General features: G+C 47.2%; 1 protein-coding gene and 1 non-coding gene across 6 annotated transcripts in view; one reads left to right on the plus strand and one right to left on the minus strand.

Moving 5' to 3' along the window:
• The window catches only part of Tarbp1 (tRNA guanosine 2 -O-methyltransferase TARBP1), a 49,449-nt gene extending 22,120 nt beyond the window's left edge, over positions 1-27,329 (minus strand). For 2 of the 5 annotated variants that reach the window (XM_071619829.1, XM_027947980.2), the window contains exons 1-13: positions 26,406-27,329; positions 22,492-22,589; positions 21,389-21,458; positions 19,164-19,312; positions 18,183-18,235; positions 16,153-16,250; positions 13,867-14,002; positions 13,262-13,358; positions 12,917-13,006; positions 7,687-7,825; positions 5,576-5,675; positions 4,686-4,858; positions 566-663 (exon numbers count right to left, since the gene is read on the minus strand). In XM_071619829.1, coding sequence (XP_071475930.1) covers positions 566-663; positions 4,686-4,858; positions 5,576-5,675; positions 7,687-7,825; positions 12,917-13,006; positions 13,262-13,358; positions 13,867-14,002; positions 16,153-16,250; positions 18,183-18,235; positions 19,164-19,312; positions 21,389-21,458; positions 22,492-22,589; positions 26,406-27,294 — 2,190 coding nt within the window. In that variant the 5' untranslated portion in view covers positions 27,295-27,329. Of the gene's footprint in view, positions 1-565; positions 664-4,685; positions 4,859-5,575; positions 5,676-7,686; positions 7,826-12,916; positions 13,007-13,261; positions 13,359-13,866; positions 14,003-16,152; positions 16,251-18,182; positions 18,236-19,163; positions 19,313-21,388; positions 21,459-21,990; positions 22,119-22,491; positions 22,590-26,170; positions 26,214-26,405 lie in introns of those variants that run through there. The other 3 variants (XM_027947981.2, XM_071619831.1, XM_071619832.1) reach the window with 3 other exon arrangements.
• On the plus strand, positions 20,732-20,804 carry Trnaa-agc (transfer RNA alanine (anticodon AGC)). The gene has a single exon. It is a non-coding gene; the product is annotated as a tRNA-Ala (tRNA).
• Positions 27,330-27,975: the final 646 nt, after the last annotated feature.

Below are 27,975 nucleotides of genomic sequence, written 5' to 3' on the forward strand. Positions count from 1 at the left end.
CAGGTGTCAAACAACAACAAAAATGAATGGATGTTTCTATAAAATCGGTTATTTTTCAGACTATTCCTGAAAGGGAAAAAACTCTACTATTTTTAGATGTCCTGGAAAGAACCCACTCTTTGGAATACAGGGAGAGCAAAGACACAGCGATCACAGAGCAGCGTGAGTCCAAACCCACCGTTCCTAAGCCTCCCTGTGGCTCAGAACAACCAACAGAGCTAAAAAAATAACCAACGCCCTGGTCCCAACAAAACCTGCCAAACCAGATGTGCACCGAATGTGGAGTACCTCAACCACTACGCACCACCTAAAACGACTTCCCTGAAGCCCTGGGAAGTAGATAGGTGTACTGTCTCCATTTGTCAGGTGAGGAAACTGAGGCTCAGAGGAGCTACATAAGTGGCCAGGTCACAGACCATGACACCAATGGAAGGGGGACAAGGAAGCTCCAAAGTCCGTTTCTGCTGCTTCTTCAGAAACTATCATGTGAAGGCAATTTTTCTCCTCGGGTTAGTACAATGACTGCCAATGGGAACATGAAAGGAAGTACAGGCAGGTTACTCACGGTGCGGAGCTCGTCCATGGTGAGTCTCCTGAGAATGAACTCGGACACACTCTCTGAGGCGGACATGAGGAGGCTCTGCAGAAGTATGGACACCTCATCTGTAGGGAAAAGCATCTGGCTACAATGACAGAAGCAAGCGTCTTGGAACAGAACATCAGTACAACCTGGGGTAACCTTAACTGACAGTGTTTTCCTGTGGTCACTCCTGCCCCAGGGACATCTATACCCAAACCATCACCAAAGAGGGACAGCCCTCGGCAGAATGGCCAGGGACACGCCCCAGAACACTGAATGCAGCTGTGGGCCTAGGGAAAATGCTCACACATCCTCAGGGCAGCACACAATCCAGAAAGAAGTGACCCTAATGGTCAGGGAGCCCCCTGAAACCTCCTTCTGCTCATCTATGATTGCAACAGACCCAGGAGCAGCAGGAAAGCAGTGCAGCAAGGGCCGCAGTGAGCTAGTCAGAGGATGAACAGAGAGACCCAGGAAGTGGAGAGCCAGTGTTCGGGAGGCTGCAGAGAGGAGGAGCCCGGGAAGTGGCCACTAAGCTCTGTGCTCCTGCTCACCCGCAGCAGGCGCTGCACCGCACACCACAGACTCCAGCACCGACCAACGGACACCTCACAGCCCAGCCCCAGCAGGGCCACAGGATGAGACAGGTGAGGGGCAGCTCCAGAGAGCACTTTGAGGGGTAGAATCAGCACCCACAAGAGCTGGGTAACAACATGAGGCCAGGATCTTCCTGGATCAAATGGCTGCTGAGCAAAAGCAGCATTTGCAGCAGGACTCAAATGAGACCCATGGTCCCAGACCATGACAGTCAAAACAGCAAGGGTAAAATGGAGAACTTTCCCAGGAAACCACAGAGTCTCAGCTCACAGGAAGGACAATCTACAGGCCATACGAAACTATTAAAGCAGCTCTTATAAAAATGCTTCTTCAAGCAAACAGAACACTCTTTAAACAAGTGAAACAGAAAGTCTCAGCAGATAAATCAAAGAGATACAGAAATCTTGAAGACTAGGAAGTATAATAACTGAAATAAAAGAAGAGACAGGAGTCAATGAACTTAAAAATAAGTCACTAAAAATATACAATCTGAGAAACAGACAGAAAAATATCTAAAAACAAAAAAAGATAGACTCTCAGATGCCCATGGGGTAATAACAAAGATCTATCACTTATGCCATCAGGGACCCAGAAGGACAAGAGGAATAGTGTGGTGCTGAAAAAGTATTTGACTTAAACACAAACAAACAAACAAACAAATAAAACTTCCCAAATGTGATAAAGGATATAAATCTACAGACTGAAGGAGGTCAGGAATTTCAAAAGGATAACCACCCCTCCTTAAAGGACTCCTGCCCAGACACCTAACCACATGCTAAAAACTGGGGATGAAGCAGTAATACTGGAAGCAGAGAGAAATAACATAGGAGGGGAGATTCTGAACCACCCTAGGGGCCAGAGGCCAGCAGCTTGACAGTTTAATCTGCTGAAAGGTAAGATCTGTCAAACCTTCAAAGTTATACCCAGCAAAAGTATCCTTTAGGAGGTGAAACAGAGAGATCCTCAGATGAAGGAAAACTAGTATTATTCATTGCCAACAAAGTGTTCCAAAAGAAATACTACAGGAAGCTTTTCAAACAAAAGGGCTTCAATGCCACAGGGACACCTGAACATCAAGAATGGAAGGAGAGCAAAGGAAACCTGCAAGCACCAGTGAATGGCAGCTTCTTTTCTCGAGTTCTTTAAAATGGCTGATGACTGAAAGCAAAGATAACATCGTCTGAAACAGCTCTGCACAAACGTAAATAGGAGGCAACTGTAAAGGGGATGGGAGTGGGAAGGAGCCTAAATAAGGTGGGAAATTCCTATATTCACTTCAAGTGATTAAATATTAATTCTAAGTAGACTACAGAAAGTATGTACATTGTAATTCTACAGCAAGCACTAAAATAGCTGAACATTTAGCACAAACACAATAGTAGGACAAACTGAAATGGAATACAAAACATCGTAATATTCAAATTGACCAAAAGAAGCTATAAGAAAGGAAAGAAAAAAAATTTAAAAACAGAAGGGAAATAAACAGAATACAAAAAATAAAGTGACGGACCTAAATCCTGACACAAAAATGATTAGATCAAAAGCAAATGGGCAGCCCTGCCCAGTGGCATGAGCCCAGAATCCCTGCTCCTCAGGAGGCTGAGGTGAGAGTACCACATGGGCCCAGGAGCCAGGGGCCAATCTGGGCAATGAAGGAGAAAAAAAAATGAAAAATATAAAGAAATGCAAATGATTTACATCAATTAAAAGAGAGACTATCAGGATAGATTAAAAAATCAGGCCCTTACCACATGCCGTCTGTAAGAAATCCGCTTCAAATACAATGATCTAAATAGAAGTCAGAAGAAAATCTACCACGTGAATTCGAATCCAAAGACGCCGTTTCTATAAAGCCTCAGATGGGGAAAAGGAAGCGGCAGAGTCAAACCCAGGCGTGCCCAGGGGGCCAGTCTCTAAGGACACTGCCACGAGGCCCGCTGGGAGAGTTCTGTCTTCCACACTGGTGAGGTGTGGTGCTAAAAAAGTATTTGACTTAAAAAAAAAAAAAAACACAAAACTTCCCAAATGTGATAAAGCCTGAGCGCCTCCTGCCGGAGAAGGAAACTCATGAGAATGCCCCCTCCTCACCCTGAAGAAACCAACCAAGACGCCCGCAGGCTCAGACAGGAGACCCCAAACTGCAAAGGTACAGCAAGAACAGCGGGAAAAGGCTCCTTCCTTGGGCCTCGGTGATGAGTCCCCACGACACCAGCAGCACCAACATGCTCAGTGCAAAGTGATGAGGGGGAAGAGAGCGAGAAGCCCGCAGAGCAAGAGACAAGCCATGAAACAAGACGCCCCAGCCTGGGCTCTGGCTTCAAGCCACAGTTCTGAGCCTGAAATGGCTCCGGAGTCCCCTGGCTGTGTCCCACACCTGCCGTGTGCAGGGTCAGCACTGCACAGTGCTCCCGTCACAGACAATGGCAGGGCAGAGGAAACCTGGGGGTGCCGGGTACTTCTGTGGCCTAAGTGGGGTGGCTCCCTGGGTGCGACACACCCCAAGCCCATGAAATTGTACAGCTTTTTAACATCTCAATCACACCTCCATAAAGTGGTTTTAAAAGAACATCAGTGTCATTAAAGAGCACCAAGCATATGTGGGAAAAACCTTTTCCAAACTGCATGCAGGCAAAAAGGAAAAGCCAAAGCAGGGTCGCGGAGGGGGCCTGAGGAGCAGCAGGCCAGCTCGCCCAGGGCGAGCCCGGGGCCCAGGCTGGGCCGTCACTGTGCATCCAGGACACATGACCCCACACGCTCACTTGTATCGAGCATTGCCAGGACTTTTCAAAGGCACGTGACCCCACCCAGCACTGAAAACCCAAGGACAGTCACTGTCAGGACATGTTGAAAGGATCCAAACCAATTCTCTGAAGGAGCCAAAAATCTGACAAGTGACTGTTCACAGAGCTGGTTTTGCTCCTATTAGAGAGGATACCAAAATTTTGATACTAGACTCTATTTCATAAACATGCATTCAAATCTAATCATATCAATATCACTAACTTAATACCAATGAATTTTTAAATAGCAAGTTTCTAAAATTACAAATGCAATTGGTCAGAAAAGGTTGAAAGCTGAGGTTCACACATCAAAACTCTCATCTCTGAAGGCCACATGGTCTCCGCTCGCCCATACATCTTAGCTGGAGCAGAGCAGTGTGCTCGGTGCCTTCACCCACACCATGTGTTTCCTACACCATTGGAAGCAAAGCAAGTACAGGATCACCCCCTCATTCACGCCTCAGCCTCCTGCTTCCCACAACATCTGGCTTGGTGGCAACTGGAAACGGACCCTGCTAACCAGATGTGACAGAGTGACCATTTTCAGTGGTCTGGAAATTAATGAGCAAAAGCATACATTTTTTTAAAAAGCAAATGAAACACTTAAACACGCAGCGTGACCAGTACCTGTCACTCACTGGAGCCCCAGCTCCCTGATGCCCACACCCCCCAGGAGATGCTCTCCTTCTCCTGAATGCAGCGCCCACTGAGCAGGACACAGTCCTCACCCTCCTGGGCGCCGGAGCCTCTCAACATGCATGTGTGCAACAACGTCAGCAGCAGCTGCAGACACCGGTCGGTCTTCGGCACCGGCATGTAGGCGTTCGTACTGAACTTCACCAGGGCTCCCAGCAGGGGATCCAAGAACAGCCCCAACACATTCTGTGTCCTCTGCTTTCCACTACACGTGAAAAAACATGCCCAAGTCAACCACCTCCAAAGCACAGGGGTTATTTCCCATCTGTACTCTGGGGGTTGGTTGGCCGAGTCACACACAAGGTCACCCTACGGATGACCAAGCACCCAGTACCCACAGTGAATCTCTCAGTCTCTACTTTCTCAAGTATAGTGATTCTCTAGAGCAGAAAGCACAGGGCAGGTCCACGGCTACCACCCCCAGGCCCTGGGGAACCTGTACCAACTTAGGTATAAGTCATCCTGAGGGCCTGCTTCCATGACACAGAGAAGCAAGACACAAACTAGTCAAGAAGAGCAGATGTGTTTAAAAAGTACAAAAAAATTGACGTGGCTTTATCCTTATGATCATTTTTTTAAAATTATGTATTTTACAAAGGAGTCAGATCCAGTAATGCCTCCCCCCAATCTTACGCTGGCCTCCCACAGCCCAATCCTCTAATGCTGGTAGAAAACCAGGGGTTTTTACCTTCTCTAATTAAACATTAAAATGTTAAATTTAATTTAGTGTTTAACTTAGAAACCTAAAAGCACCAGTAAGTCCCCTTTCCTATGTACTGGCTGTTAATTTTAAACACTTCGGTGTGTTACCAATATCGTGGCCCAGTCCTGGGACACTCTGGGACCAGCTCTACAGGAGGCACTGAAGAGCCTGAACATGCGTCAGACATCTGATGGGTGTTCTTGTCACCAGGTCCATTACCTGTTTTGGGCCTTCTTTGCTTCCACATCCACTGCCAGCAAGACCATTGTAGCCGTCAGCCGGGCCTCCAGCCCATCAGGCACGAGGCTGCCTTCTCCTGCTGAGGGACAGAAGTCAAGGTTTGCAAGACATTAACAAAACCCTTCAGAGATGCTGCTTCAGAGGCAAAACAGCTAAGTGACAGTGCCTTCTCATGTTTATAGTAGAGCAACAGCCATGGCCCCCAAGGGTCAGTATCACGTGCTCGTGAAAACAAAACCAAGCTGCACGTGTGCTGCATGCCGCACACTGACCACACCATGGTCCCCATACCTGGGAACCTACAGGCAGCACGAGAGGAAAGCAGCAATCACACACTACGAAGGACACAGAACCAGAGCCCCGAGAAGAGGAGCAGGTGCCGCAGCAGAGCACTGCCCTGGAGGGCAGCAGGAGCAGGCTCCCTGAAGAGGAGCTGACTGGACAGCTGAGAAGGACCAGCTCGGTGGGAAACAAGACCTCCAGACAAGGAGAGCAGCCAGGGCTCTGCAAGGGGAGGGCCTGCCGGTTCCAGGACACAGCACGCCCAGCACACCCCCATGGCCCCACAGGAACAGGTGGGATCAGGACACCCAGGAGCCCAGCAGAGGAGTCTGTCCTCCAGGAAGCCTCTGAAGGCAACCCACACAAGAATGAGGGAAAATGCTTAAGATAGAAATTAGCATTTGAAAATATTTCCCCAGAGACACTGTGAAAGAGGACAGGAGAAGCCAGAGGAGGCAGAGGGGAGGCAGAGCAGAGGCCCGAAGGCCAGGCTGCAGGCCTCCACCCACCTCTTTTCTCAAGGAAAAGCACAACAGAGAGAAATGTTCCAAGAAAGATAAACTCATGCATGCTGAAAGGATAATTATCTGATCATTTAAGACCTATTCCATGATCAGATTAGAAAAATCAGCAAATGAATGAGTTGGTTTGAAACAAAGGAAATTTAAGACACAGTTAAATTCAAAGATGCAATTTTACCAAATTATCACTAATGACATTAATGAAGGGGAAGCATTAGAAATATAAAAAGAATTCTAATTAATGAGCCTGCCAAGACTCCTTCTCTCATACTATCCCCAAAGAAGGGGTCTTTATAAAACTGCTCTTCAGTGGCTGGGGATGCAGCTCTGTGGCAGAGGGCCTGCCAGGCACCTGCGAAGCCTGGGCTTGATCCCCAGCATGCAAACACACAGACCAGATCCTGGCCTTCACTAAGTATGTGATAAAAAGAAAAAATTAACAATACCATCCTTTCAAAAAAAGTTTTCTCTAAAACTGTTTCTTGTAATCAGTGCATGCTAAAGGGAAATTCTGAAAACAAGAAACATCAATCTGTATCCACGTATTTTCCATTACACAAATTCCAAAACACATCTATACATCTAGCTCCCAGGATCAGTGCTGTAGAATAAATTAATCCACTTAGTAGTCAAACTGCAGGACCAGCCTAGGGATCCTGCAATGGATGAAAAACATGTGGTATACACACCAGAATTTTATTCAGCCATAAAGAAGAATGAAATCATGTCACCTGCAGGAAAATGGACAGACTTGAGACCACCGTGCTAAGTGAAATGAGTCAACTCCAACCATCAAGGGTCACATGTTTTCTCTCATGTGCAGAAGCCAGAGAGGAAAAGGAAAAGGGGGGAAGGGTCATCAAAATGGAAGGGAGACCAGTGTAGGAGAGGGGGAGGAGGGAGGGAGGAAGGGAAGGAACACTGGGGAGGGAACTAGCCACATCACGTTGTCACACTGTGTGATGACAGATCCCACCGCTATGTTCAGCTACAACACAGCCACAAAAAATATGGGGGAAAATTACCATATGTGAGAAATAGAAATTATTAATGAAAACTAAAGTGTCTTTGTGTCCAATTCCTACTGTGGTGACTCAGCAGCTTCTGGAAATCTGAAATAGTGTGACATCACAAGTCTCAGAACAGCTGAAGTGCAAACGGGGGGCAGAACTTCTGCGACTCACTTGATCTGACTGAAATTTAAGTTCAGCAAATCAGAATCTGAGAGGCCAGTGAAGCACTCTTGGAAAGCATCTGGCTCGGTCCACACACAGCCCTCAGACTCACCTTCCCAGGCAGGGGATCTCACATACTCCTGGATGAGGTTCTTCACATATGTGGTCAAGGATGCCTCCTGTAGGCCCTGGGAGCCACTGGCAGAGGGCTGCCTGAAGTACCGCTCGTTCCCACGCAGCCAGTCGCAGAGCTGGGAGGGGACACGGAATGGATGGCTTGTTTCAAAACCCTACCTGAACACAGCCTTGCTGGTGTCCCTAAGCCAGCTTCTTTCTTCCACAATAAACTGAACGTTAAGTCCTCAGTACAACAGCCCCGTGACACTCTCAGGGGACAGCGCAGGACTGCGTACAGTCTACATGCACTGTGCATACAGCTGGTGGCTCAGCGTGAGACTCGGCTGACCACCTGGCACAACAGTGTCTGTACCACTAACAACGAATTGTCCCCCACAAAATATACCTTCCAAGAAAGCATTCTTAAACAATGTCTTTATACAAAATAGCACATTATATAAAACAAATCACAATCAAAAATTAAGACTCATTCCAGCTTCCTATAAGAAAATAAGAACTTTTACTTTTGAAAGAATGTAAGAGTTGATGAAATAAAAGTTGTACCTAAAGTTTCCTACCCTTCTCACAAGCTTATTCTACCATGTATACATATTAAAAAATACTGATTTAAAAGAGAAATGCCATTGCAGCCCTACTCCATTACAATTCTTAGAAGTCCGGCAAAAATAAAAGTCACAGGATTTCACAATTAATCTCTGATCAGATGTAACTGTGAATTTGAACATTAATCAATATGAATTTAAATGCGAACTTAAATATGTTTTTACAGTGTCTTTCTTCATGTACACTTCAATAAATGAGTTCAAATATGAAGGAAGTAGCCTGACGTGGTGGCACACGCCTGTTATCCCAGAGGGTCACAGGCTGAGGCAGGAGGATCACAAGTTCAAAGCCAGCCTCAACAACTCAGCAAGGCCCTAAGCAACACAGTGAGACCCTATCTTTAAAAATAAAAAATAAAAAAGAGCTGGGGATGTGGCTCAGTGTTTAAGAGCCCCTGAGTCAACTCCTGGTACAAAAAATGAAAATATTATGTAATCAATCTCCCTTTTAAAATCATCTAAAAAATTTTTTTGCATCTGTTAAGGTCATCCAAAATTACATGTAAAGAGGCAAAATAACTAGATTGTTGACATAATAATAATAATACATAACAAAGTCAAGGGTACGGCCAGAGACACTCAGGCCAGGCTGCGGGTGTGGCCTGAATGTGCAACAAGGGTTCCTGTGACAGAAGCAAGGGAGGACCCCACCGGGGCAGCCCTGAGAGGGTAGGAACTCTAAGAGTAGGACTCAATGGAAGATGACCAATCAGCAAGGCTTCATTGGTGCCAATCTCATGGAGTGGGTTCTCATGACAGCAGGCAGTCATACAGCAAAGCCATTGCACAGATATGGCCCTTCTGCCTGGGCCAGCTCCCTTTCCATTCCTCTACCATGTTCTAACAGACAGAGGGGCCTCTTCAGAATGTCAGAACCATGCTGTCTGGACCCTCCAGCCACCAGCACTGTGGGCCTAAAGACCTCTGTAAAGTACACAGTCTCAGGTATTTTGTTATAGCCACATAGACAATTCAATACATAAACATGTACTGATTGAGTATATAAGTACTTTCATTATTAAACAAAACAAAAAAAAAAATAGAATAAAATTTGGGTTTAACCACAAGCCACCAAACTATAAGCATCCAAGGACAGCCACCATGTTTCTATTGCTGCCTGGCAGAGTGCCTCATGTACAGAGGAGGGTGGTAAATAGTCCTCAGTAAATGAATTCAAGGCATCAGGAGATCAGCAAAGCCAGCTACAGGAAAGTGAGAGGAGGAGGAGGACGGAAGCAGATGTGAATGAATTACAGAACCCAAAATTAAGTGGAGCAAATAAAGACCTGGATCCTTAATTAAAACAAAAACAAACAAAAAACATAAAACAGAAAGGCCTGTTATCCCAGGGGGTCAGAGGCTGAGGCAGGAGGATCACAAGTTCAAAGCCACACATGCGCTTTCCCACTCCCACCTCAGGCTCACACAGATGGCAAGATGAACTCAGGTGGACTAGAGCCCACAGTGTGCAAACCAGACCCGCCAACTGCAGGGCGAGGCCTATGGGGACACCTGAAGAGAAACTTCAACTATTGGACCTAAGGACAGGAGACTCGTTTACTGGGTATTTGAAATAAACCACTGCCCCTCACTCAAGTTTTTTAGGTGTGAGGGGCTATTCTTAGGCCTTATCTTTTAGCAACACAGGCCAAAATACTTATAGAGGAAATAGAATCTGATAGGATTAGACTCAGAATAATTAAGAGGAAGAAAGAAAAGGGAGGTCCTAGGTGAAGAAAACTGGCCATAGTAGTGATGGCACTGTATGGTGACAGATACATGAAAGCTGTTAGACTCTTTAAGGGTTTTAAAATTTTCCTACTTAAAAAAAAAATTTAATAATTAAAACAAGATGAAGAAGTGTCCAACCTCAACAGATACAAAATCACACCGAGATGACCTTTCTCTCCCACTAGCCTGGAGAAAGTTCAAGTGTCCAAAGCAAAATCCAAGCAGTCTGCAGTGGATGGCACAGCAGTACCCTTATCCCTGGAAACCGTGAATGTCACCTTCTGGGAAAAGGGTCTCAGGCCATCACTCAGTGGAGGATTCCAGGAAGGAGCCCTGCATTACCTGAGGACCCCCTGGCTCTCATGAACGCCAGAAATCTGAAGGTGCTGGGCTGCTGGGCTGGGAGGGGAAGGGCTGCAGCTCTAGAAGCTGGGGTGAGGAGACGGTTCTCCCTGAGAACCTTGGTTTCAGCCCATGAAATTGACTAAGCCCCAGCAGTGAGTAAGAACAAACACATGCTATCTTCAGCCACTCTATCTGTGGTTAAAAAAACTAACACACATTCATGGGGGACACATGGCCGTACCCCCAGAACCACATATGCACTTCCCTTACCAGCAATCCCACTCCTAAGAACCTGTCCTACAGGCAGATGTGCAGAAGTGAACAACAAGATCACCCAGGCAGCCTTCTCTGTAAAAGCAAAGACTGGTCAACACAGGAGCCCAGCAATGGGGGGGGGGGGGGGGGCGGCTAAAAGAAGAGAGCACAAGGACCCAGGGGACACTATACATGCACAGCGTGAGAAAGGCCTCTGCATGCTGACCAAAACTCATGAAGGCGCTTTTAGTTAAAGTCTGAAGGGTGGCACGCAGAGTTTGCATCAGAGGCTACCACTTCTTTAGGGATAGGCAGGGCAGAAGAGCAAGACCAGCAAGATGCTCCTGGCCAGTGATTTCAGTCTTCAAACCATGGAGATTCATTACCTAGTCAGGCAGGCGAAGCTGAGTGTATAAAAACAAACTAAGAAAAGTTATTTGCAAGATATATAACTTATCAATACCCTCAATATAAAAAAAAAAAAAGCATTTATTCAAATAGAAAAAAAAAACAACACTAAAACCCCTAAAAGAAAATGCAGGAAGGATGGAAACAGACAATTCACAGAGGCTATATGAAAAATAAGAAGCATGACAGTGTCGAAAACATGAGGTATCAGAGAGAGACAAATGACAACGGCAAGTACCATGCTCATCTACCAGAGGTGAGAGCTCCCAGGGGGAGGCGTGCAGGCCTGCGGGCTGTGTGGTAACGTGAACACGCACCTCCAGACCCCCAGGCTCCCCTCTGTCCTGCAAGAATCTTAAGATGCTGAGACCCAGCAGTGCCAATCCTGCGAACCCACCCTCTAGAGAGGTGTAAATAAGTCAAAGCCTGTGGGAAAGTGCCACACTCAGTGTGTTTATGAGAGCAAAAACTGCAGCCAGTCCAATGGAGAGCTGATTAAAAACCAAAATATTTCATCAACTGAATTTTTAAATATCACAAGATTATTAGCAACATGCCAAAATACTCAGACACATGAAAACAAAAAATAAAATTCAAAATGGTACAATCTTAATTACTGTAGGAATATTTTATGTAACAATATATTAATACATCTTTTTAAAAATACACGATTAGCCAGGCACAGTGGCACACACCTGCAATCCCAGTGGCTCGGGAGGCTGAGGCAGGAGGATCATGAGTTCAAAGCTGGCCTTAGCAAAAGCGAGGCACTAAGCAATTCAGTGAGACCCTGTCTCTAAATAAATACAAAAAAGTGCTGAGAATGTGACTCAATGGTTGAGTACCCTTGAGTTTAACCTCTGGTAACAAAAAACAAAAAACACTTAAACAAAAAGCAAGAAAGAGTACATATGTTCATGGGAAATAAAATTAAGGAACAAACCAAAATATATGGATTCAGTTTGACAACAAACATTACAGGTGGTTTTGTTTTATTTATATGGTTCTATATTTTTTCTAATTCCATATAATTAGTTGCATCACAATTAAAAGAGTAAATTCTTAGTGTTTAAAGCCCTCCTTCATTCCTCTGCCACACGCTGGGATCAACTCATCCTCCTGCACCCGAGGCAGGTGTGTCACACCTCCTGTCACACCTCCTGTCACACCATCCAGGCAGGTCCCTCACTCCTTTCCATAAATGATGGTCATAACGGCCCTCAAAAGGAAATCACTCCTCCTCAGTGGTCTCTTAGGCACTGAACAGACATGTTTTAAATGTATGGCTCCTACCCTTAAAAAAGGTAGAACTCAAGCAAGTATATAATAAATAAGAGCTAAAATCAGTAAATTAATAGTGTGAATTAAGTCCCATTAAAAAAAAAAAAGAGGCGGTGGCAGCAGCCGAGCCCTGCAGAGTCCCCTGAAAACAGAGGTGGTCAGAGCGGCAGCAGGGCTTCCAGGCCAGGAAGGTCGAGGACTTGTCCTCTCGAAGGGCAGCTTCCCAGTAGTCTGGGCCATGCAGGGGAGGAGGGAGTCTAACACTAGGACCCAGAGTCAGGAGAATTACCAATGACCCCAACGTCAGGCAGAGGCCACTACCTGAGAGAACTGAGAGTTGTCCCTGCTGCTCACGCTGTGGGGACTGATGTGGCCCAATCCTCATGGCACCTGGTCAGGGACCCTCCCAGCTCCCCTGCAGCCCCAGCTCCACTAGAGGACCACACACAGAGCCACAGAGTCCCTGCTGGCAGGCCACAGGTTGATCCTGGCATGATCCTGGCATCCTACATGAATAGTCAGAAGCAAATTCAGTTAGAAAGTGAGTTTATAAAGCATTGAAGCGCTCAAGTGCGGTCTTACCTCTGCCCACAGCACAGTTCCTCGTCCTAAGGACTCCTCCTGTCTCAGAGACACGAGGAGCGCAGAGACATCGCCAAGGGACACTTGCTCCTAGGCAGGAGTTTGAAGAGTACTGTTTAGTATTTGTTAGTGAATGGGTGATCACCACGTGACCTGGTTAAGGTAGAGCATCTCCAGTTAATCACTCTGCACACAGGCCTCCCATCCCCAGGACAGGGTAAATTCACCAAAGTTCCCAGGGCCTGCGGAGCCACACCCTGCTGAAGATGCTGGGCCAGGCTGCTACTCCTGTCCACAACCACGCCCTGAAACAGACCCACAAAGGGAATATGGAGGGTCACTTACCACGTCCACCAAACGCAGGGCCGCCTGAAGTAAATAGCACTGTGCCGCACCCCGCAGCAGGACCTGGTGTGTGACCATGGTGCACCGAAGAACGTCCCTGCCACCAAACAAAGAGGACCCTTCCACACCCGCCACCTAGACACAGGGCAGCCCTTCCCACACTCCAAAGATAATGCTGACCATCAGTGACTACTGATATAATTTTACAACTGCTAATGAGGAAAGTCAAGGTCAACAGAACCTCAGAGCTGTTTTTTTTCCCATTAAGAGTTCAATTTCAGTATGAAACAAATCTCTTCTAAAAATAAGACTAAAAATAAAGACGCTTTTAAAGTATGAATTTTACATTTTTTGAAACACACTCTAATCAATATTATCCATTGATATTTTATCTTTAGTTTCATACTTACCAATAAAAAAAAAATCTTGCTGGCCTTAAAATGGTCAAAGTCCAAGAACACGTATCTTGTACCCGTTTAAAATTAGTAATTCATGAAACAAAGTGAGCTCAACTACATAGAGTGAAATCATTGACTGAGCCACATGCTTTAGACTAGAGGACAGAGAAAAACACGGACAGAAAAGGCAAACGAACAGTCCTGTACCTGAGGGCCAACAGCCCTTCCACGCCCAGGGCCTTGCACCGTGGGACACTCGCCAGAGCCCTGGACAGAAAGAGCACAGGAACCGCACACCAGTGCCTGCTTGTCATCTTCTGAAGGAACCTGAGCAGAAAGCCACCTGGAAGAAGGGGGAAAGGGCGTCTTTGCCAAAGAGCACCAGGAAGACGCTCAGTGCCCTAAGGTACGAGGGAAACGCAATGCCACCCCAAGGGTGACTCCACACCTGTGGGGACAGCAAGATGGCGGGCTCCAGAGACCTGGAGGGCACCCGGGGGGCATGGAGTCTGGACCTGTGCACATCATGGGCGGGCGTGCCAACAGAGCAGCCACCCACATAGAGTGGGCTTCCCCAAGACACCATCGACGCACCCTGTGACTCCACAACTCCACTTCCAGGAACACGTCCAAGAGAACCAAGAATAACAGGCACAAACCACACGAGTGACTGCCAGCAAACTAAGGGATGGACAAGATGGGCACTGCCCACATGGCGGCATGAGCCAGCCACAGGCAGGAAGGGTAACACCTGCATGAAACTCGGAAACATGGCTCAGGGAGAGGGGACACTTTGCCGCACGGGTCCAGCTACAGCAGCAGAGTGGCTGGCGGCTGCCGGGAGCTGTGGGAGGGAGAGAGGGAGGGCTGCTACCGGCATGGAGGTTGCTTTGGGGCTGATGGAACACTCTGGAATCAGGATGGCGGTCGTACAAGTGTGAGGACAACCAACCACACTTGTTGGTTAACTAACAACACAGGACCAAGCCTGTGAAAGGGCCACTGAGAATTTCAATGAAGCTGTTGTTGCTTAAAAAAAAAAAAAAGAAAGATTCCGCATTCTTTCCGTTTCCTTCCTATCTAGGAAGATGAGACCCATGGCGCCGTGGAGATGTGGGTCGCCATGCAGGTATACTTTTTGAAAAAACTAGCAGTAAGGCTTCAGCTGGCAGGAGCAGGAGGCCGGCTTGACCCTGGCCTCAACAGTACACCTTCCTCGTGGACCTGTTCTGCTTCCCTGGACTCCGACACTTCTCTCCCAAGACTCAGGGATGGTGCTTTCCTTCCTTCTCCTCTGGACTGAGGGGGGTCAGCCAAGGCCCTAGGGCCATGCAGTTAGTGACAGTCATCATTTTCTCAGATCAGCACTGCAGAAGGACTTTAAGAAAGCTCGGAATTGCCCACAGGGGTTATATGTATTTCATATCTTCTAAAGTAACCAACACAAAACTAGATATATTCACAGAAACTGTGACTGCAAAAAAAAAAAAAAAATCACCAAGAACCATGACCAAAGATTTCAACTCTCTTGTGGGCACACTGACCAAGTTCATGAAACCTCAGGGTATGGCCAACCCTCACTCACGACGCCAGGAGACAGTGAGGTGCCTCATGCTCATCCCATGGACTTACCAAGCCCAGCTGAGCCATGAATGCCAGGCACCCTGACCCCCCCTGGTGGCACTGGGGTGTGGCCCATGCGGGTGGCTGGAGGCCAGACACTACAACTAAAGCAGGGCTCCAAACTGAATTCTCCATCTGTTTTTAAAAAGCAAGCGAAACCACTGACTTTCTGTAAACTTCTAATAATGACCGAAACAGACCGTGTTTCCCTTTCTCCTGAGTTTTGAACTGAGAATATCATTGGTCATCTGGTCACCTGGCTTGCAGATTAACTACAAAGGACAAATAAGGATCCCACAGCCTGGGTCACCTTCTAGCTCACGGAGCAGGACTGAAGGAAGGACCTGAAAGCACAGCATCCGGCTGCTCCATCAGGGACGCCCACGGTACCTGCGCCTGCTACCGCTCACTTCCTTGGAAAGAAGAGCAAACCTCCAATCTGAGTGGAGGGTGGCTTCTAGGACACAGGTCTCCTGTAAAACACATGTATTCTTTCTTATCTTTCTAAGCCAGTGTCTACTGCAGGACAACGGCCACAATGGATATTCTGTTCATAAGTGTTCCTTACAACCAGGGCCTGTCTTTGTTCCATACAGTTCACTAATCTTGAACTGAAGAGTGGAAGGTCACAGAAGACCACCAAGCACAGCACCCCCATCTCTCAAAGGCTGATCATCCCAGCACCCCAGTGCCATATCTGCCAAGGCAGAGCACCTGCTGGCTTAGACAGATCCTGGGTGACCGTGACCCGTGGCTCGTCCTAGAGAGCACCAATGACAGGTAACATGGCAGTGCTCACACCAACAAGCTGATAACATCAAGAAACAGGTAAAGTGTTTGAAAGTTGAAAAACCTCTTTCTGACACATACTCTTTATTTCTTCTGGAAGAAGAGAAACATAAGTGACTAAAAACTTCTGTAACTTTAATCCCAATGGAGAACCACTTCCTACCAGCTGGCCTGGGGACCTACAGACAAAGAAGGGAGAAAAAAACATATTTAAATCCACTTACAAGTGAGTATATGCAATCCAGTCTACACAGACTTCGGCCCCAGAGTCTTTCTACACAAACTAGTCTTTCTACACTAAAGAAAACCTGCTTTTTCTGAACCTGCCCTGTATTCTTCAGCAAAATTCTGAGGCTGTTTCTGGTTACAGAAACGACAGGGCTCGTGGGAAGGTGGGCAGATGTCACACCCCGCTGGGGAGGCAGGACCCGCCACGACAGCCTCCACTTGGTCCCTATGCATCTAGCTAAACAGCCCCTTGAAAAGCAGCAGCCTAAAATGGCAAATGTAAACTCTTATTTTATTGCTTCCAACATAGAATTCAATGACTATAATTTTTAGGCCTGAAATAAAAGAACATTCATAGCAAAGACAGACTTCAGTAATAAATGACGTCTGCTAGAGTGGCTCCGTGCTTCAGCCAGGAGCACTGTCTGCTAACTGGACCCTGCAGCGCTGGGAAGAGCTGTGTCCACTCCTGGCAGCACTGAGACTCCCTCACTGACCTTCCTGCTCCTCAGCTGCACTCAGCTCAGAGCATGACCCACAGCAAAGACTCGGGCAAAGACTGAAGCTCTCCAGCACATCAAACACTGCCATGCTCCCTTAATACTTATACACAGACATTGAGAATCAGCATAACATGGCACTGACACCAGAGACTTTTAAAAGAAACTGGCATGGGGATTTTCTGTGTAGCAGCATACTGAACAGAACACTTGAGCTTTAAATTTAGTTGACATTAGAAAGACAACACAATTCAAAAGCAGGGCATTTTAAGATATAATTTAGGAGAACAGATAATTCTTCAAAAAACAAGGCCAAGGCACAACCCTGACCAATACTACTCACAGCTAACTTTCTCAAAAGGTAGAAGTGGCAAATAAGTGGACATCTTATGAAATGTGACAGTCACTGTCAAACATGGAAAGGAAAAAGGTCAGAAGTGACCCTCCAGTACTGGACTGAAATTGGATATACTGGGATGAATCCATGGTTCTTAGGATGGACAGATAGATGGATGGACAGGTGGATGGATAGATAGATAGATAAACAGGTAGATGAATGGATGGATTGGCAAATGGATGAATGGACAGGAGGATAAATGGATGGATGGGTGAACAGATGACAGATGGATGAATGGATGAATGGGCAGATGGATGGACAGGTGGATGGATGAATGGATGAATGATGGATGGGCAGATGAATGGATGTATAGACAGGTGGATGAATGGGCAGATAGATAGATGGATAGGTAGATGGATGAATGGATGGATGGACAGTTGGATGAACGGATGGGTGGATGAATGGATGGACAGCTAATGAAACAAATCTAGATGGCTAACTCTGGTCAGCAAACAGACAAAGAAAAAGCTACACACACACACACACACACACACGCACACAGGAAGGGGTTAACAATTGAGCAAACGTGGTGGAACATTAACATCTGGAGAACAAGGATGAAGATAATATAATTCCCAGAACTTTTCTACTGGCATGAAACTTATGGGAAAAGAAAAAGTTAAAAGAAAAAAAAAAAAAACCAAGGTTCAAAGTGTTAATTGGCCAAAGTCACCACAATTTTCAGAGCGGCAGAAAGCAGGAGCAGGGAAAGAGAGTGAGCTATATAAAATATGGCTCTCAAAAGCCCAGGAATGGAAGAGTTCACGGTAAAAGGAACAAGCAAGAAGGAACATGTGATGTAAATAATAGAAGGCTAGAAGAATCACAAATACAGTACTACAAGATTTAGGAGAAAAATGCTGATTTTCCATAAGGCAACACAGGTTACACATCAAACAGGTTAAACAATCTGGTCATGCTTCATAATGTCAAACTTATATGTCAATACATCGTTATGCATTACTTCTAGGTGACAGAATGCTTACCTGCCATAGAGAGAGCTCTCTGAAAGGGCATCCATTAATGGTCCAATAATAAACTGAAAAAGAGAGAGAGGTAGGCAGTGAAGTTGTAACTGCATGTGTGGAAGGTGACACCCCCCCCTTGGGGCCCACGGGGAGGCAGAAGAACTGTGGTCAGCAAAGGGACTCTCATGCATTAGTGAACTCAGAGGGTCCCGGGGGTACCCTAATTCTACCAGAATGACAAAATAAGGACAGAATTTTCCCACCCGATAAAATCCTACAGCACACTAGAGAGTTCACACTGTGGGTCAGAAAGAAGAGACACCTGGGAAACAAAGACAGTAACAAGAAAAACAGAGACACTCAGGGAGGACTGAGCCCCATGCTCAGTGGGGAGATTCACATCCCCAAATCCTACTTGACACTAGTAAAAAAAAAAAAAGCAAGCTCATGTGAATGGGGAAGGAGACACAGAAAAAGGATGCATGTCCAACAACAGAGCACACACCCAGGTGATCGGAAGAAATGACTCAGGCCACCTGTCAATCAAAGGGGCTTACGTGCCCCAAGGCAGGATCTTGAGTCACAGGGATTATGCCATGCTCCACTGTGTGGCTCCTAATAGTCCGAGGACAGACTCTAAGGAGTGAAGCCAGGAGGCCAGCTCTGTATAAAACAGGGCAGCAACACAGCTGGGGACACTGTCGCGCAAAAGCGTCAACATCAACTCTCACACTCTGGACCAGTGGAGTCTGAAGAACGATGGCAGAGGACTACTTTCTCACAAGGGCCACATTGCAGGCAGCCCCCAGTCAATGTGTCAACAGACGACACAGCTGTTCCCAAGCAGGGTAGGGACGTTCAGAGAAACAGGGTTTGCTGTGTGCACTCTGTAACTGGAGGTCACTGATGGAGTCCCAAGCGCTTTCCTGAGACCATGGTGACACGACAAGTGCGTGTCCCTCTCCTGGCAAGGCAGAGAGGAGGGAGAAGGTGTGTTACCTCAGAAAAGTCTGGTGAAAATGGAAGACACTCAGATTCATACAGCTCCAGAAAGTGGAGAACACCTTCTTTGGTCAGGATTTTATTCTCACTTTCAAACATTCTTTTATAAACACACATGTGCCAGGAGGGGTGAAAGAGCCAGCAGCCTGTGGAGATAAACGTTTAATGCTGACACTGGGCTCTGTCCACACACAGATATGTGCACAGACACGTCGCTTTACTATTACCACATCCAAGGGCGTCTGCTAAATAACCAAAATAATGTTGGTGTTCAGAATTCTGTGTTCACTTAAAGGACTACAAACAAATGTGAAACATGCTTCAGTATACAAAAATAATATTACCCCACGTGGGCATGGGGGAGCTTCAGATCTGGGGTGCTTTCAACCAGCTCTATGACCACTGGAATTTGAAACCATCACTCCTCTACTTAAACCCTGGAGGCTTCCCACTGCTCCCAGGAGGCTGGACGAGCCACGGACTGACCAGCCACAGTTCCAGGGGCTCGTGCTGTCTCCCTGTGGGCGCTTGGACGGCACCCCCAGCAGAGGCCTCTGCTGAACACCCTGCACCCTACACTCCACCTTAGCCCTCCCTGCTTGCTCCAAAGGACCTAAAATCAAACCTTATTTTCCTTAGAAGACAAAACTCAAATGAAAAGACACCTACACCTCTCCTACCCTCTGTCCCCTGTGCTTAACATGAATTGCATGCTAAGTAATATCTATTAAGTGAAAATGTAATTGAGTGAGCAAATGAAAGACGGAAGAACTGTGTACCTTAGAGAGATTTTTATGACTCATGAAATTTCCTTTAATTCTAGTAGGAAAAAATATCCGGGATTTTTAATTCATGACATTCTATAAATAAATTGGTCATTATTTGTAGTTTACATCAACATGCTTGTTCAACTCTGGCGGTGGTAATTTTTCAAACTCGGTCACTGTTATTTGATTTGGTTTGCCAAGAGCTGTGGGCAAAATGTGGTAATAAGAGCATCATTTTAATAGTAAGTGCATGAGTGCAGCCACAACAGGATCCAATTAAATGCTAGCCCCAGGTGGGGACATGGATGCTTACGGTCTGTGAAAAATCCCAGCGTCTCAGGAAACTGCTACAGCAATCAGCGGAGAAAAGCTCAATTCCTCAGGGGTCAAACTATTAAATTCATAATTATCTAGAGCAGGCACTAAAACCCATTTACCCAGGTTAATTCTCATGTGTAAACACAATAATGCAGCATTTTATCATTCTTATGAATATAAAACACTGTTGGCCTGAATTTAGCTGTTTCATTGATCTAAACTCAATTTCACAAAATAATTTTCAGAAGCTCAGTTTCACCGTATTTCTCCTAGAAAGTTCTCCTAATGCAGCGGTGATCAAAGGCTTAAAAAACATGTTTACACTTATATTCTAGAATTTTCTCTTCCTAAGAAGGCTACAAATACATGACTATAATAGAACCCCAATGCTCTAACATATATATATATATATATATATATATATATATATATATATATATATAAAAAATAGATATATTGAGAATAAAAATGGAGGGGCTTGGGGATATAGCTCGGTTGGTAGAGTGCTTGCCTAGCATGCACAAGGCCCTGGGTTCAATCCCCAGCACCTCCACAAAAAAAAGAAAAAAACAAAAACCCCAAAATGGAAATAAGTCAGGGTGTATATTCCTATCAAAGAGCTCTTGTTAACACATAACACACACCATCTTTAAGCACTACGAAGCATCTGTCTTTTAAGGGCCTACTGTGAAATGCCTGTGGACGCCAGGACCTATAGCACCTGGCTGAGGCACAGGACACACGTCCGCAGTAGTGGGAAGGGCTTCATCCCACAGCTCTTTCCCTTCTAGACATGCATGGAATTTTTTATGACCAAAAGTTAAAAACCAAATTAATCCTAGCTCTGAACTACAGAAAACCCTGCCACCACTTAAAGCTATTTAAGGAGATGGTCAACAGTGGCACAGACACTACTGAGTGTGATGAGCCTACAGACAAGGGGACCCAGGTCTTATCTGCCTGTCATCAGCTGCCATCACTCGGCGGCAACACTACAGATGATTCATGTTTTCTTCCTTATACTGTAGTAATTTTTCCCAATTTTTTTACAATAAATAGGGATTAGTATAAAATCAGGCGGTGCAGGGGGACTAGAAATATTAGTTAAAAAAAAAGCAAAAAGAAAGTGATCATTACCATTTTCCTCTGACACTGCATATTCAAACAGATTGTTTAGCTTTGGTAAGACTGGCTTTATAACATGTATCTAAAAATAAGAGCAAAGAATCACATGAAATGGAAATACCTTTAAAGACTCAGGCGTCTATTCGTTGACAACAGACCTTGTGACTTTACCCTGGTGAAACTGGCCTTGAGGGCCTGATCCCTCCACCTCTGGACCATGGCACGACTCCAGTCCCCTGGCCTGAGGTGGCAGAGCCAACCCGTGCAGCCCAGAGCCCAGTTACAGTGGTGCCCACACTCACAGGCAGCAGCCCATGTGATGGTGTCCTGACTGGCTGGAAGAAGGGAGGGGTGGACCCAGAGGTTGAAAGAGAGGTACTGAAGCTTTCTCCAGTAACTCAGGTTGTGCTAGGTCAGCCTCAGGAAGTGCAACCACTTCCCAGCTCAGTGTTCCTCCTGCCTGGGGCCATGCTGCTGGCTCCTTTGCTAGATTTGACTTATATGTCCTTCAAAGTATGTGCAATTCTGAGTTTCTAAAATAAGTAATGGAGATTTTACGGACCTACAGACCAAAGAAACCCCACAATTTTACTTGACTCAGAAATGCTTCTCACCCTGGATGTCCAGCTCTCTTCAGCACCCGAGTCATTCTCCACTTTGATCCACAAACAATGCTTGGTGCACAGGTGGACTGACATCTCACAGGGACTCTGCAAGAAAGCTGGCCCCTTGGGATGCAACTTACAGACTGGGACTTACACACCAGGGAACAGCGGCAGACACACCACTTGGTAGCTATCTCAGACCTACTGAATCAGAAGGTCTAGAGCTGGGGCAGCAGTTCATATTTTATAACAAGCCCTCTAGGTGATGTCGATGTTGAAGTTTGAGAATGTCAAGGGAAGTCAAAGATGGTAATATGAGTCAACTGAAAGTATTATTCACTTTCCTGAAACAATTTACATGCTCTTGTAAATTGCATTTGTGCCAGAAAACAAAGGACACCTAGCTTCTATCATGCTACCTCTAGGTCAGTCTTTCTTCCCTGCTTTTATTGTTTGAAAAAAAGAAAGTCATGTGTACTATGGGATTTGCAAAAATATGAGAACACTTACCTGATTTCCTTCTAGAGTTTCCATGATTAAAATATAATTTTCCCAAAATTTTAGAAGCTCATCTTTTTTCTTCTCAGACCACCAAAACAGACTTGGGCCTAATACAGTTAAAAAAAAACAATTAGTTCTTTCTTTTGCAAATCTAACAGTGTTCTTCATAACAGTAATTCTTACACTAATGCCATTATTACCAAATGTACTCTCTAATAACAGAGGGTGTCCCTGCACCTAAACCTGGATAGGAAATTTGGGAATCTCAAAAGGAGAAGTGTGATGCTGTCTTCTGTTCATTAAGGTAAGAATGACAGATCTGCACATATAAACTCAACTCCCCTCCCCAAGACCCTCACTGTAACAGGAAAGATTTTTCAAAGGCCAACTTCCCAGAAGAATTTTTTAAAAAAAATGAGAAGGAAAACAGCAATAAAATTTAGAATTTGAAAATCAAACTGGAGAAAAGAGAATTTCAAGTAGTCTCAGGGAAACAAGCAACAACTGGATCTGCACTGCACGATCCGCCATCAAAGGACTTGACGGCGGCAGGAGCTTCTCCAGGTACAGGTGAGCAGCTAGGTTGAAGAGGATCCCATATCCAGGATTTGCTCACAGACTTGGGAACAGGATGCTTTAAAAAGGACATTCCAACAAACAACAAACAGATCTCATTAGAACTAAACTTGATAGCAAAAACAAGAAAGGGCTGGACATGAAAGAAATCACCCAGGGAGTAAAGACACAGAAAACCCTGGGAGAGAAGAGATGTTGGTAGACCAGTCAGTCCAGGAGGTGCCGAGGGCAGAAAAGAGCAGGAGGAACTCAACAACAGAAACACTGGGCAGGGACCCAGGAGCCAGCACCAGCATGAAAGCAGACCTGTGGCCAAGCCGGGCCCAGCACCTGACCTCCCACACAGGATCCAGGATCCTGTAGGTCTGCATCTTTAAAATAGAATTCTGCCCTCATGGGGCCATCAATCATATGTGAGGACAAAACGAAGGCATTTAGACAAGTATGGTCTCCACTTCTGTACAAAACGGAGACAGACACAAGAAAAGAGCAATGCCATGGAGAGAAAAGGCTGGATAAGCTACAAAATCCTAAACTTCTAGGGGGACCACCAGGGGAATTCCAAAAGACTCTCCAAGAACAGAAAAACAGCTTGGAAGCTCTGGGAATCCCCAGGAGTTCATACCCACTCCCCTGCTGACCCCGCCTCCCCAGGTGCTCTGAGAAGGACCCTGGTAGGGCAGTGATCTCTGAAGAGTGGGTATGCAGGCCTGCCTTAGTCTGAGGGGCAGAGGGACTCACCACAGAGTCCTGCATGCACTACAGAGGCACTGCTGGTGAGCAACGCCAAGGCCCGACAGCCACCCAGATTTGGGGCCGCAAGCCCTCCCATGCCTGCACCCTTGCCCTGCCCTGATGCCAAAAAGAGTGGCAGCCTCTGGGAAGAAGACCTGCAGCCTGAGCCTGCACTGAGATCAGGGAAGGTCCTGCTCCTTCTGGTCACCTGACAGGGACCAGGCTGCGCTGCATGGAAGGGCAGAACACTGGTGCCCAAGGCCTCCCAGAGACCCATGCAAAATGCAGCTTGCACAAGAGAGGGCACAGAAATTCTAAGCCTTCGCCAGGTGGGAGGCAGTTATTTGCCACTGAAGAGGGGAGAGAGAGAGCAGAGGAGCTGGAACCCCAAGGCTGAAGCACACAGGGTCTAAGATGAGGCTAGAGAAGAAGAAACAGAAAGGCTGCCCCACCTCAAACTGGTCATCCAGCAACAAACATGGGTAACCCTGGGGGCCTCAAAAGACCCCTGTCTATGGCACAGGCACATGGCTGTGGAAAGCCGTTGAGCCCTCCAGGATCCACACCAAGCACAAGGTGGCCACAACCACTGCCCCAAGGCAAGAACAAAACCAAACAGGGTGGCTTCGGCCACACATAGGGCCTAAGGGAAGCGGGGGTATACCCATCTGTCAACAGACACTGGCATAAGCTCTACTGATCCATAACACAGAGAAGTGACTCCATGCCCTAAAGGTTAAACAAGCAGAACCAAACTCAGCTGTCCAGGTGTCAGACTGGCAAATCACTACACGTTAAAGAATCTAATTGGAAAGGTGACCAATATGCTTACGCAGACGAGAAGACGAGGGTCTTTAAGCTCAAGTGGAGCTGTGATTCCAGACACTTGGGAGGCTGAGGCAGGAAGATCACAGGTTTGATGCTACCCTCAGCAACTGAGTAAGACCCTGTCTCAAAAAATAAAAAATATAATGGACCAAGGATGTAGAACCCCTGGGTTCAATCCCCAGGACTGCACAAAAACGTAAAAAAAAAAAAAAAGTTAAAATGTAAATACTAGAAATAAAAATGTTATCAGCTGGGCTGGGGCTGTGGTTCAGTGGTAGAGTGATTGCCTAGCACGTGTGAGGTACTGGGTTCAATTCTCAGCACCACATATAAATAAATAAAGTCCACTGACAACTAAAAAATATTTTTAAAAAAATGTTATCAGCCATAAAGGATCTTTTGATGGAATTATCAGACTGTCATCTTTAAAGATTTCATCTCAGGAAACTACAGAATGTACCATGACAGTGAGTGAGATACTAAGTACAGGAAGCAGAAGCACCAACACAGGACTCAGAGAAGGGACCTGCAGGATGGTGGAGACAGAACTAAGCAGCCAGCTGTCCCCAGGCACAGGGAGAAATTCAGTGTCAGCAAGTGGAAGACTCTAGGGCAGCTCCTCAGGGAAACACAAAAGGCCTTCAGGTCTGGCTCTGGAAGGATCTAGACACCAGGCTGAGAACTCAGGGCTGAATCAGGATTGGTGTGGAGAGAACCAAACACATTTTAAATGACAATTATAAGAGAAACTTGCAGGAATGGAAGCATGATTCAGTTTCCTCAAAGCATGACTACAATGTATTACACTGATCACCTGTGAACAGCACCCACTACTGTGTTAATGTACAGCACCCATTTAACCAAGAGCTTCACCATGGATTTTACAATCTAAGAAATGTTATCTCAAGTCACAGGGGTAAATACCAAAATATTCAGTATAAAGAGATAACGGTGTTTTCTTTCTGAAACTGAGAAAGTGGGGTATATTCTTAAAACCCCTTACAATAAATGAGTTTCACTTTGGTAACTTTTTTTAAAAAGTCTTCCAGTGAAAACTCTTAGGGGTTGAGCACCCATCTGTAGATTGCTCAAATATTTAAAATGCTTTAAAATTATATGAAAGTCTAATTTCACAACTTTAGCCAAACAAAAATTCTTTGTTGCAATAAATGAGGAGTAACTACAGTTGGAAAAACAAGTTTCTATTAAGACAATTCAGAGTCAATCTGTTTTTGACTTAGTTCAGAAACGAACTTGAGACGACTGGATAAACCAATCAACAGTTACCAACCCAAAGAAGGCGGGCCATGCTAGCGCATCTCCACTTGTTCAGTAACCGAGAAGTAAGGGCTCAAGATGTTTTTAAAAATACCCTTAAAAAGCTAACTTAAGAAACATGTTCAGCAAATATCAGTAAATCCTGCTTCTGAGAATTACCCAGGGACCTTTCCAAAGAATGATGTTAATTCTAACACACACGCCTCCTTTCATTCCCTGAGCACAGGTACATCTTTCAGTGTGGAAAGTCCCACCACAACACAGTGCCCACTTGGGTCTGTAGAATCCTGCATGGGTTCAGCCACTTTCCCAACTACTCAAAGGGCGCCGCATTCCACCTTGCTGGGGTCCAACTGCTCCCGATTCAGCGATTTGTGTCACTTCGCAGAACAGCCTCTGAGAAGAGGGTCCCAAGGCTGCCAGGCTCTAGGGTGCCAAGTGGAATGGCCGAATTCTGCACGGCTTGCGGAAGCTAGCGGGGTCGGGCTGGGCCAGGGAGCGAGTACCTGTTCCCCCGTTGGCGTCGCAGGTACAGTCTACGCCCAGCTCCGCTGACACCTCCACGGCCCTCTGCAGCAGGTAGCGCGCGCGCTTGCGCGTCAGGGCGTCCTCCGCGCGGCCCAGCCCCGTCTGCACCGTCCTCCAGAAGCGCCCGCAGCGCCGCGCGTCGGGGCCCACGTCGCGCGCGCCGGGCTGGGGCAGGAGCTTCTCGGCCAGGGTACTCAGCACCTGCAGCTCCGGCCCGACGCGGTCCGGTCCCCAGGGGACGCTCGGCTCCGCCAGCGCACCCCACACGGCCCGCAACGCCGCTCCGCCGCACTGACCCAGCGCCGGCAGCAGCCGCGCAGCCGCCAGCGTCACCGCGTCCACGGCGCTCCCGGGCCCGTCCGCGCCCAGCGCCAGGGCGACGGCGGCCTGCGCCACGCGCTCCAGCAGCGGTCCGTCCTCGCGGGGCCGCAGGCAGGGCCCGACGGCCGCCAGCACCTCCACGGCAGCCTCGACGCCCGGCGCGCACCGCCCGGCCCGCAGGTCCCGCAGCGCCTCCTCAGCCAGCGCGGCGGCCAGCGGCGGGCCCCTCGCGAGCCGGGCGCACGAGCGCAGCGCCGCGCCCGCCGCCCGAAGCACGCGCCGGCGTTGGCTCGGCGGGCCGGGGCCGGGGTCGGGGTCGGCACCGCCCGGGCGCCCGCGCAGCAGCGGCACTAGGTACCCCGTGGCGACCTCGCGCGCCGCCTCCGGGAGCGCGCCCAGGTCCGTGCCCGCGTCCTCCAGCCGCTGCAGAAGGAAGCGCAGCGTCTCTACGCGCTCCGCGGACGCCTCCCCTCGGCACAGCATCCCGAACAGGGCCCGGGGGTCCCGGCTCTGCTCGAGCAGCACTTCCGCGAGCACCCCGTCCATCTGCCGCGCGCGTTGCCGACACCAGGCGCCGGGAGGAAGCCGAGGGCGTGCGCGAGGGCGTGCGCGCGCACCGGCCGGGCCGCCGGGACGTGCGCGTGCACAGGTGTAGTATTCCCGCTAGGCCTTCACTGAGCTCTTGGGCCTTCACCAGCACTGTCCAGCCCTGTTGCCCCTGTGCCTTACTGTTTTGAAAGAGAAAGGAGACCCTCGTTAAACGTTAATGTAGTGTATGCTCCAGCTGCATCGCATTGTGATTGGATTTTGGCTGCCTGGGCCCTAAATCAGTCAGGCATGCCTGTGAGCACAGGCCAGAAGGTGACACGGAAGGTGGACTTTGCTGTCACCTCAGAGCCTACTTTCAAAATGGTGCATGCAGGGAACCTCCCACAAAGACACTGACACATATCAGAAATGTATTCTGGACATCGGCGTTAAAAATAGATAAGGAAAACACAAGAAACAAGGATGATTTAGCATCAAGGTGGGGTGAGTCGTGCTATGCGTATGTGCTGGAATACAGGTAGAGAGAAGATGCCCACACCGGCCCTTGCAGCCCAGTGCCCACACTCCAGAACAGAACTTCCCTTACAGTGCAAGTGCTCACTCCACTGTACAACTCAAAAACAGCCCACTCAAGTGTCTGTTCTGTACTTATGACAACATCTACTACTAAATATGGAA

This window comes from Marmota flaviventris, chromosome 12, assembly GCF_047511675.1.
Source record: "Marmota flaviventris isolate mMarFla1 chromosome 12, mMarFla1.hap1, whole genome shotgun sequence".
Taxonomy (NCBI): Eukaryota; Metazoa; Chordata; class Mammalia; order Rodentia; family Sciuridae; genus Marmota; species Marmota flaviventris.